The sequence below is a fragment of the Ricinus communis genome, chromosome 7 (assembly GCF_019578655.1).
Source record: "Ricinus communis isolate WT05 ecotype wild-type chromosome 7, ASM1957865v1, whole genome shotgun sequence".
NCBI lineage: Eukaryota > Viridiplantae > Streptophyta > Magnoliopsida > Malpighiales > Euphorbiaceae > Ricinus > Ricinus communis.
Genome location: NC_063262.1, coordinates 4525686 through 4537849, shown reverse-complemented (window position 1 = coordinate 4537849; position 12164 = coordinate 4525686). Strand labels below are relative to the sequence as shown.

General features: G+C 27.9%; 1 protein-coding gene across 1 annotated transcript; it reads right to left on the bottom strand.

Moving 5' to 3' along the window:
- Nucleotides 1–3476: 3476 nt before the first annotated feature.
- On the bottom strand, nucleotides 3477–4566 carry LOC8276070 (basic leucine zipper 4). Its single transcript, XM_002533524.4, has one exon. The coding sequence runs from the start codon at nucleotides 4450–4452 to the stop codon at nucleotides 3847–3849; it is 606 nt and encodes a 201-aa protein (XP_002533570.1). The 5' UTR covers nucleotides 4453–4566; the 3' UTR covers nucleotides 3477–3846.
- Between the last annotated feature and the right edge of the window lie 7598 nt (nucleotides 4567–12164).

The window sequence follows — 12164 nt, the reverse complement described above, 5'->3', positions numbered from 1 at the left end:
TTGGTGTCAATCCTCTAGTGGCCTGATAAAAGTATAAGCAGCATGGAAAGGCAAGGAAGAAAGAACAGTGTGAAGATCTGACTGATTCTCAATCAAATCTTCAAGTGGGAGATTGTTGATATTTAGGGATTTGTATCTCTCCCACATTGTTAAGTTATAAATTTTTAAGGAGTATTTCTCCCACATTGCTAAGTTAACAATGTTGAGGTACCTTCCAAGCCTATATAATAGAGGCCTCACCTTGTTATTCTATCATCCCAAAAATAAGAGAAAAATATTAGAGAGTTAAGCAATTATTTTTCTCCTATTATAAAGAGAGAATTTTAATGTTTTCTCCTTTATAAATAGAGAGTTTGTAACTCCTATTATTTTCTTATAGTAAAATTCTTCTATCCTTGCCCGTGGTTTTTTATCCTAATTTGTTTAGGGGTTTTCCACGTAAATTTGTGTGTTCTATTGTGTATTTTGTCTTACTTTATCTTTATTTTCTCAAATTATTAGCTGTGATTTTGCTATATCAGGTTCATATTTTTCTACATTAAAGTTTCTGTCCACATTTTCAAAATTAAAAGAAAATAAAAATTTTACCCTTAAATTTGAATATATTAATACTTTTCTTCCTCTTATTTAAATATCAAATAAGATAATTGTGATCCTCTTCTATTAGTTTTTGTTATTAGTCAGTCAAATGACTTAATAAAGTAAAAATTCAATATGGTTGTTAAAATTAATAGTTGAGTTAGTTCTTTGATTGAGTTGATTAACACCAAAAGCTAAATAAAGTGGTAAATAATGGAATAAGAATCCAATGGGTGCTTAAAATTCACGGGTGACTACATCATAATTTTCTCTAAAACGATGGGTCTTTATTTGGTATTAACATATAATATTTGATTTTAATGATTAAATATATTATTTCAAATCTCAATCATTCAATTATACTTTTTTAAATAACCAGTAATTTGAACAACCAATTATAATAATACTAAGTATATATTATAATTTATTATTGATAAATATCAATTTTAATTATTTAAATAATTAAAATTTTATATTTTATTTTATCAATTTTTACAATTCAACATAAGAATTTTATTTCATATTATTTAATACCATATTAAGTATATAATGATAAATGTGATTCTATAAAATATTTTCTATTTATTACAAATTTTTTAATCATAAAAGTGACTTTTAATTTTCAACTCTTCATAGTAAAGAAAAAGAAAATAATACCTACGTGATTAAATTCTAAACCTTAAAGTTAAATTTTTTAAATCTAAAAAAATATAAAAGATAAATACTCAATTTATGAGTTTTTTTATTCCCTCTAAGTTTTTATTGTCATATTATTTCCTTACAAATTATATGTTTATACTATTTTAAATTTATTTGCAGTATTTTTATATATATTTTTATAATTTCAATAACAAAATTTTTATTTTATAAACTATATCAAATCAGTTATTGACAATGAATCAATTGAATTTAAAAAGAAAAAAAAAACATGAATTCATAAAAAGATAAAACAAATTATTTATATTCTTATATCATATAGATTAATGGAAACATACATAAAATTGCAATTATTGAAAAGTTAAGATTAAATCTTTTTTTGATATGCAATTAAAGATTAAATTAAAATTTATTTTTTTATTATTGCTTAGAGATGGTAAGAAAATAAAAAGTAAATCTGCTAAAGGCTTAAGTTGATTAAAATATATAATACTTATAAATTACACAAAAATATTTTAAAATAAAAATATAAAGACGGAAAGCGCTTTTAATCAAATTTAATTTTTTAGTAATTTTAAATGATATTACATATAAATAGAATTCATCTCATGCAAATTTAAGATTTTAAAAGGAAATAGAATATTGTTTTATTATTTGTTTTACCTATTAGTGTAAGTAGTGTCATAGTATTAATAGCTTTATAATCTTGATTAGCAAGAAGCAGTTATAATGTCAGAAATATGAAGATTGCTGTCCCACTTAAATGGGTCAGGTCAATTTTGAGCTTGCATCTCTTAGTTTTGGATTTATTTGTTAATGATTATCATTTTAGATGGGTGAAAATGAAACTTAATTATTACAAGTCTAATTAGCTAATTCTATATTTCTTTTCCAAAAAAGAAACTTTTAGAATATTTTTTCAAAAATAAAATATCTACGATCACTGAGTATTTAAAAGAATTTTTATTTCACATCCAGAAGCAACTATGGAGGACATCGACATATATGTGAATGTCAAATTTCAATAAAGTATAATATGATGCCAAGAATATCCATTGCACCTTAACATCAAGTTTACTTAGTTGCACACTATAACAATTACTCCAAAACATTACAAATGCTTAATTAATAGAAACAATCCGCATCATCCTTCATTTTTTAACCATTAATTTTATTAAAAGGTAAAAATATAAATAACAATTTGGGAGTGACGATTCTTGACGAAGACACCCATCTTTTGCTATGGGCTGATTAATCGGATTACGTCTTCAATCACAATTTTATTGTGGACCCTATCTCCTTTTCCCATTATTAATTTTTAAACACAAAAGCCATTACATTATTCTGTTTATTATTATACACTAAAGCACCCGCATTTCTTTTCTTTACATATATATATATATATATATATATATATATAAATACTTTATCCAAAACTAATCAAATTTAGTAAAGAAAAAGAGTCGCAACTTGCTTAATTTTATACCAAGTTACAGAGGCGGTCGTCTCCTGTGATATGATCAATCCCTGTTCATAACTTAATTACCGGTTAATAGAAATTGTTATTAATTACTTGCATGATTTGGGTTGGTGAGAACAATTTCTTTTAATCTTTTTCATTGGTGCATCTTTCTTCTTCTTCTTCTTTTTTCCCCTTTTGAACTAGTGTAATTGCGTGGATAAATTGTCCATCAATCATTGGATCTGAATTATTTTGGAGAAGGCAGGTGGAGTAGTACGTCAAAGTAAATAGACCATCCATGGCTCTTTTTCTTTGCTTTTCTTTCTTTCCTTGGGAATAATCACCTGATGTTTTGGTTGTATTAAATGAAATTATTGTACGAGCGACAAATGCTTCTAATAATAAGAAGTAATAAGCATTTCATTTTGTTATAGTTAACTTAGAACTGCCATTTATTCAGTGATTATTAAACGTAATAAATCTTGAGTAGACTGGCATTCTTTGGCTAAAATATCAGCATCTTCAAAACTGGAAGGACAGTGTTATCCCTGGAACGGTGATTTTATTTCCAATGCTTTTGATGTTTACACAAGTCAAAGTCGAGGACATTTGAGAGAATTCACGTCCTCCAGTTTCAATGGAGTGCCAAGACAAATCAAAGCACACTTAGCACAGTCCATAAGAAAACACCACATAGAGTTCTGTTCTTGCTGTTGGAAATTGCAGTGATCATTGACGGAGTGCCACTACATAATAATTACTCATATGAATATAATAATTACTCACAATAACTAGTGCGACTTTTACTGATATAACTATTTTTAAAAGAGACAAAAAGAGAAAACAACATTGGGCAAAACTACATATATGATGCATTTAATAAGGCAAACACTGACTAGCTTTTATACACCACATATAAATCTGGTTTCACTAAAAACCCGAGATATTTTCCCAAAAACACCCTTTATCATCAAAATTCAATCCCCCAAAAAACCTCCACCATTTAGTTTTCCTTGCTTTAGCAGCTTTTTCATTTACACAGACTCTAGAGAGAGAAAGAGAGAGAAAAATATTTCTCTTTGTTCCCTTGTTCGTGATTATTTATTTTTATGGATATATGTATATATATATAGATGTAGCTTAGTTTATTAAGTGATTAATGATGGTGGGATTTGTTCGGTTGTGACTGTATTATTGCATGGCCATGCAGACGTGAATTGTTGGAGTTGCCGGAACATCAAAATTTGACGTATGTTCGACAGCTTTTGTCTGAGCATACTATGTTCAGACCGGAGTTGGTCGTTTTCCCTTCGTACACTTTGCCAATGGTACAAAACAAACCGCAACCGGTTCGTCATTTCCCGGTTCTCAACCCTCAGTCGGTTCACTTGGTTCCTTAAGTTTTCTAAGTGCTTCTGTTTTCGCATCCTGGACCGCCTTGCTGACTCCCGGTTCGATATCATCCTTCTCCTTTTCCGCTCATCGATCACCGAAGCAACGGTTCTTTGGTTAGGCTCCTGATCAGAGCTGGAGTTAGAGTTGGCAGGGGTTGGATCAGATCGGTTCGGTTCATTCGGTTCCTCAGAACCGGAAGTCGAACCGGCCGCTTTGGTTGATGAATATTGTGAATCAAGATTATTCTCAAAGAATTGAGAACAATCATCCCACGGGGTGAAGCCGCTTTCGAAGGAAGCAAATGGGTTTCCGATCATGGAATCGGGGGATAAGAAGCTAGCCGAAACAGTAGACAACATGACTATTAAAAAAAAAAAAGTAATAATAATAAACAAACAAACAGAAACCCTAATTAACAGAATTTTGCTTAATAGAGAGAGATGAAAGGAAGGAGGAGAAAAGGGAAGAAATGCAGCATAGGGGGCTCATATTTATGGACAAAACTTGAGGCATGAAAAATGCCGTTCAAGGGTATTTTGGTCCATAAACAAAAGATTTGGCTTTCCAGTCAGTGGGCACTACCATGTTTTTATTAGCCTCCGCCTTTTTGTAATGTATGGTGGTGATATCAGCTAATGGGTCCGTTGAAAGATTGGTTTTTTTAATTTAATTTTTACCTTAGTCATGAAGAAACAAAAGTAGTTGGGTCCCCTTATATATACGTGTCATTTCGTGATAGGTTACCCCTGTGAATAGCCAAAACTAGTCGGGTCCCCTTCCACTTTCTTGGCTTGGCTAACTGGCTATTCGGCTAGCCGAGCCAATGTTATTGGAGCACTAAACTGGTTTTTGATTTTTAGTAGCGAAAAATTAACTATGGCCATCACTATAAAGTGACGTCGCATATGCTTTTTATTTAATAGAGAAAAAATAATATTTTCTGAGAGAGAAATTAAATATTTTTTTATTTCAGGAAAAGTTAGGAATTCGGCACAGTAACAGTTCATCACTTTTTGATATTAAATAATTAATTAACTAATTAGGTCACTATAAAATCAATATGTCATGTTGTATAATAAGACAAGAAACTCCACCTTTTGTATAGGCTCTGTCTGTTTTCTAAAAAATAATGAATTTTATAAAATAATATATTTTAAATTATTTAACTGTATTATAAAAAATCACTTAAAAATCTATTGTTACTTAGAAACATCACTTATTTTTGTTAAAATATTATCTAAATACTACACTTATTAAATATTTTATTTTTTAAAACTAAATATGCATGAATTTGCATCATTAGATAACTGATTCCGATAACTAGCGATCAATGATTATCGAAAGTAATTATTGGTAATTGATGTATTAATTCTTTTTATTCTTTTAATCAAGTAATTGATGTACTGATTGGTGCATACTAATAATGATTATTTTATCATTAATTTTATTTTACTCACAGGATTGTGTTAGTCCGTAGAATGATTTCCCCTTTCTAATTTACTTATTCTTTTAATACACCAAACACTATTTTTTAAAAAAATCTACAAAGTATTTTCCATGAGACAATACCTTTGTAATTTAGAGGTATTTTATAAATTAATTATTGACCGATACATAAATTTTTTAAGTGATCAAATAATTAAATTTAAAAAATATTTTTTTCTATTTTATATTATTACTTTTTAGTAGTTCATTTAGATTAGAAAATATTTAATTATAAAAAAATTAAATTAATAATTAAATTTATTACATCTATTTCAACCCATGAAATTTACAAGTCAATGCTATAAATTTTTGTCGTGAAACTCACAAATTGTTTAATATTTAGCTATTAAAATAAAACTGCAAATTGCAAAGGTACTTACTGAGGATGTTTCCCTCTAGAAGACTTGCCAAAACCACTTGTATATATATAATATATATGTCTTCCTTTGTTTAAAGGTTTTTAATTACTCATGATGGAGAGGCAGGAATTTTCTAAATTTCGTTTTGTTTATTTTTTTTTCTTCAAATAAAAAAAAAAGAAATGGTTTGTTATTTTGGTACATACAGGTTTTCCACAATCGTTACATCTTGCAATTAATTATGTGTTGAGGAAAATTGTCAATAGGAATGCTGGACTATATTGACATTTGGAAGCAAAATTAGGAATTGGTAATAATTGTAATTAGAGAGAAAGTGACGTACCAACTTCTATATGATAATGATTAATTAGGGAGGGTTTGATAACTTCAATATAGCATGGCGGCACTCTTAATAAAAAAAGCTTGTCAAAGTCAATACTGTTTCTCTTTGCCGAAAGGCCCAAAAGGGCATGTCTATGTACTTCCACAGGCTGCTGCCAAATCTTGCATATTGTAATTTGACATGAATTTCAAGATTTAACTTTTGCTAAAATGATAATGTTTCAATTATCAAAAGTATTTCCATAGAGGTGCTACCACAACTAAAATGCTAATCTTGTAAATTAGCAAAGTCAGAATATAAATAGTATAATACATATAGACATTTGCTTTTCATTCCCGCCAGCAATTTTATATACAATTTATATGGATAGGTTTTCTTAATAATTAAAGCATTTTCATAATAAAGGATAAGGAATCTAATCCTTAATTTTTTTTATGATAATTAATTTGTTAATAGGAGCTAGGTGGCAATCAATCATTGTGAGAACAAAATTTGAGGCTAAGAATTTGGGACATGGAATCTATATAACCGATGAGGACGGAGTTAATATAGAATCTATGAATGGAGCAGCAGCAAAAAGAATTCTCAAGAAAATTAGAAAAGAATTTAATCTGTTGTTGTATGGTGCAAATGGTTAGCATGAGGCCGACATTAAAAAGCATGATTAAATTTAGAAAACATGGGCAAAGTGATGCCCCATCTATCAATAATATTTATGTAACTGGATTTAATTAATTGGAATAATAAAGACAAGCACGTAACCTGTTTTCTTTTTTTCTATTATTTTCTTTTCTAAGTGCATGAATTTCTTTATATTCTGCTTCCAGGTTAAATTAATCACAAACGCAGAATATTCTGTGGCTCGGTTCCTTAATAGCAAAAGCTAACTGTTATATAACTTCCATTTCTAAGAACGCATTGGTTGATGAAATGATGGGCATCTTTTGCATCCTATGGTTCCCCATCTCTCTTGTAGGAAAAATATTATTATTATTATTTTTTTATCCAGAAGACAAAGACGAAAACAATTAATAGACAATATATAATGTATTAATTAAATTCAAAATAAAAAAAAAATAAAGTGGGTTTCATTTCATCTTAAAATGGAAAGAGGATATAAATCTGATACAAATATAGAAACTATCCATTAGAAAAAGAATTTTCTTATTTGTGATTTCCGTATGTATGTATAATAATTTTCTATGATTAAATCTGTTCAATAATTTCCATAACTGGATATTTCCTTTGGAGAGTGGTTGCATCTTATGCAGAAAATAATAGCTAAAGAGAACATGCATACCAAAGTAATGTGAAGAGGAAGAAAGGGAGGGAAAAAAAAAAGTTAATTAAAGGGTTCATCCATGACATTTGTTTTGTTAATACAAACTCAAAGAACAAAAAGAAAAAAGAAAAAAAAAAAAAAAAGATGACCATTTGAAGGGGTTACTTTTGCTTTACCTTTTTCAGGTTTGCTTAGAGTTCCCAATGGCTGAGCACCAGCTTAATGCTCGACCCATATCCACCACACATGAAAAGAAATATCCAAAGAGAAAATAAACTATCATCCATATGAACTTTATACTATAATTCACTTAATAAAATGAAAATATTAGCACTATTCCATGCTATATGGTAGTGTAGCTTTCAGCCACAAAAACACAGTGTTGAAAAAAAGAAACAAAGGCTGCTTTAATAATGGAGAAACCAAATGGTCATGTTACTTAGTACAAAATATTTTGCAGCTTAAACAGCTACACCTTCATAATACATGTCACATGGAAAAAAACTAGACTCTTCAGTCTTTTTCTAGTCCAACTCTCTCTTTTATACCACTTCTGTTTTCCTCTACTGTGTAACTTAATTTGCTCATACTTTCACTTTGTAAGCTTGCTAATTTTAGTCACAAGCACTTCCTACAAAATTTGTACTCAAAAAAATATTGTCCAAAAACTCATAAATATTTTCTCAATCTATAGTTGTACTATTAATTTTATACAATGACCAATTTTTCTCAATCTTTTCGACCTCTTGCTTCGACTAGGCATTCTACCCTTATTGAATCGGAATATAATTAAAATATTGAATAATGAATATTTTTAAATATCAATTTTCTTTTGAAAAAAGATATTTAAAAAGTTTTATATTATTATTTTTTAAAATATTAATAAATAATTATAAAAAATTGACTATTAAACTTGATCTATAAACTTATTTTATATTTATTTTTATAATTAAAAAATAATATCTGCCTTGTAATACACAGGTGAACTAAGGTAATTATTGTATTAAATTTAATGTCTTTTTCTTTTTTGTGCTTCCATTTCAGAGTTCAAAGGTTTCCTATCTGCGAAGAAACTAATCTATTCCTGGCCACTCAATCGTCAATTTCAAGTACAATGGAAAATGCATAACATTATTAACTGTATATATTAAAACGATGAATATGGGCCACACATCAACAATTCAAAACCTACCATTTCCTTTTAAAACAGTGACAAGCAGTGGTAATCACTTCACTAATCATCGTTTACTTCAGATTATTTTTGTATTAATGGATCCTAATCTTTATATGCACTGCTGACGTTAATTATTAACTTATTTTCGTAATTACATGGTGGTTGATCGAGGCTGTAAAACTAATTTGAAATTGTAGATTTAGACTATGAATTTGGATTTAGAGATAAAACTGAGTAAAAAAAAATAGAATGAAGTGTCGTAAATTCATGGGTTGAGCTTTTTGATGCCAAAATATATCATGTCCCTATAATAATTTCTCCAACTATTAACTATTTTATTACAGTTCCTAAAATCTCAGAGGAATTCTTAGTGGATTTTTTAGAAAAAATCAGTTGATAAGAATTTAAAATAAACCCATAGACCAGTTAATGAGAATTTAAAACAATAATAATAATAATTCTACTATATAGAAACGGAATATTGCAAGTTTTAATTTATATATATATATATTAAATTCTGAAATCTAAATTTTTTTGACACGTATATTTAATTTTTAATACGTAAAATTTTTATTTTGACATGCGTATTATTTTTAACACGTATGATTCAAATTTATGTGTAATTTTGTGATTTTTCTATTAATTTATTGATTAATAAGTTACATTCCTAATTAAATACTAATTCTAATCCTAAGAAATAACATATCACTAATTAATTAATTTTATAATTAGATAATAATTATTTTTCTAATTGGATAATGATTATTTTAAAAGATAGCATATTAATTATATTTTAATATTATATTAATTAATAAATTAGTTTTCTAATTAGATAGTAATTTTAATTATAAAATAATATTTTAAATATAATGTTCATTAATAAATTAATTTTTAATTATACAATAATTTTTAATTTAAAAATAGTAATATCAATTATATCGATAGTATTGATTTATATAATATTAGAGTTAATAAATAAATATTTTAAAAATAATTTATTGATAGTATTAATTTAAAGATAATATTAATAAATAAATATTTTATAAATGTAATAATATGAATAAAATTTTAAAAGAATTAAATACATTTAAAAATAGTTAGTTTGCTATTACTTTTAAAATTATTATAAATTAATATTAAATATTGAACAATTGATTAAATTGTATCTATAAACTTATTTTTGTAATCGAAATAATAATAATAGTCGTGCGATGCAACGTTGTTAACCATTAACCAAATTAATACTTATATTAATACCCAGTCAATCAAAATTAAAGGTGAAATCTTTTCTGGAAACTTGACTTTTCTTTTTGTTCAAAGAAATGAAAGAGAATATGTACATACACCTACCCATATCACCTGATCTGGGTAGCTAGGTAGACAAATTTGTTTTATGTCCTCCTAACTGGCAACTCTCTCAACAATTAATCAACCATTTTCAAAGTTAATTAGCTGCGTAATGAAAGTTAGATGAAATCAAGCTCGACAATTGCCGCCACCCATGTGTACGTGCGCGTTAAACAATAACATGTTAGCTTCTTTCCTAAACCAGCTGCTGCATCTCTTAGAAAAAATGTATGAGAAATGTTAAACATGAAAAAGAAACAAACCAAAAAAAAAAAAAAACACAGACTCAGACACAATCATTGACATTAGTAACATAGCATTTCCCCGTTTTTACTTTTTTCCTTTTATAATAGATGGACTAAATTAAGAAAAGAAAAAACAAAATTAAATTAAATAATATTAAAATTCCTTGACCAATTGTTTTTGGTAGATTGAAACATTAAGTTGGAGATGTTTTCTTTAGAACTCTTACTTTTTTTTATACATTGTATTTCAATATCTAGCTGAAATTAAATTGGAAGATTTCAGATGGTTAATTAACTTTTGGTAGTGCCAAATGAAGGGTTTTCTCCTCTTTTGTTAATAAAAATTATTGCTTATGAAAAATAAATATATTTTTTAAATAAACATGTAGCCATGCACGTTTAATCATTCAAAATTGAAATTAGTAATTAGAATTCAGAATTGAATTCGGTTATTGTATATAGATTGATAGGAACAAATACATGTTAATTTATGAACAGTAGGATCCCCACCATCGCCATTAGTACATGACATCTTATAATTATTGTGCCAGCTTTTCAGCAATTATTTATAAAGAATTCATGGTATGGGCTCAACAGCAATCATGTTGTCAATATTAGCCATCTCCTTCCTTCTCAGTTTCTGCTACCCTTTCCTCAAATTCAGCCCTGAAGTTACCATTTCTATTCTTAATAGAAATTAAGGCCGTGCGACTGAAATCATCAGAATCATCTACAGTGTCAATATACATGCAATAACACCTTTCTAGCGAAGAGAAAAACACCGCGGCAACCCCATTTAGGAGCCATGAAGCTACTCCGTCGAGCTTTCTGCATGCTGGAATGACACAGCTTGATGGTGGCATTGGCAGTTCTTTGCGCTCGACCACACTGCTTCTTTGACAATTGCAAATACAGCTTCTAGAAACAAAAGCTGTAACCATTCTAATTGAGAAGCTAATTATCAGATGAAAATTCACTAGGCATGGCAGGGTTTTAAAGAGTTTTTTAACAGATTATACATACGTTAATTATTCTATATATAATTAATAGAATTAATCAAAGTTAATGTTCTAGAAATTCAATTAGATGCCTTACATACCCTTTTGGACATTAGTAATTCCAAGTTGTAATATGATAATGATACTTTTCTGAGATTGGAGGACACTTTGATCACAAAAGAAAAAAGAAAAAAAAAAGAATAAAGAAAGTAAAGAAAAGGACAGAATAATTTGTAATTTCTTCAATTTTTATTCTTAGTGGGTTAGTTGAGATGCATTTCGTGAGCATATAGGGTTGCAATAGAATCGTGATAGAGTGTAAGCTTGTTTACTAGTTACTATAATTCATGGAAGATTTCTGCATAAATTTAGTTAGTATAATTCATGATATATTCGTTAGTTTTAAATAATAAATTCTGTATCAATCATTTAATTTAAAAATATAAAATATTCATATGTAAATGATCACTTTTTCATTAATTATGGTGTATATATTAAAAAAATTAATTAATTTGCTTAGTCAAAATAGAAACATGGGTTCAGTTTAGTGGTTTTTAGTTTAGCTAGCTATGGAGATTGAGGGTTTGAAAATGAAAATTGGAAGTGTAGTGTAGGTCAGATTTCATGTGTGGCTTTGAAAATGAAAATTTGGAAGTGAAGTGTATGCATAAAATTCACGTGTTGTGTTGAACCGATATGGGAGAAGAAAGCTCAGTGATTGTGACTGATAATGATGAAAAATTCATCCCTTTTTCTACCAAAACAAAAAAAGGAATCATTATAATGTCGCAACTTGGTTTTACTTATGTAACTTAAGAGTTTATTTGTAATTATTTAG

What these genes read in the sequence shown, in the direction of transcription:
- LOC8276070 (XM_002533524.4), bottom strand. Translation starts at nt 4,452, where the DNA reads ATGTTGTCTACTGTTTCGGCTAGCTTCTTATCCCCCGATTCCATGATC.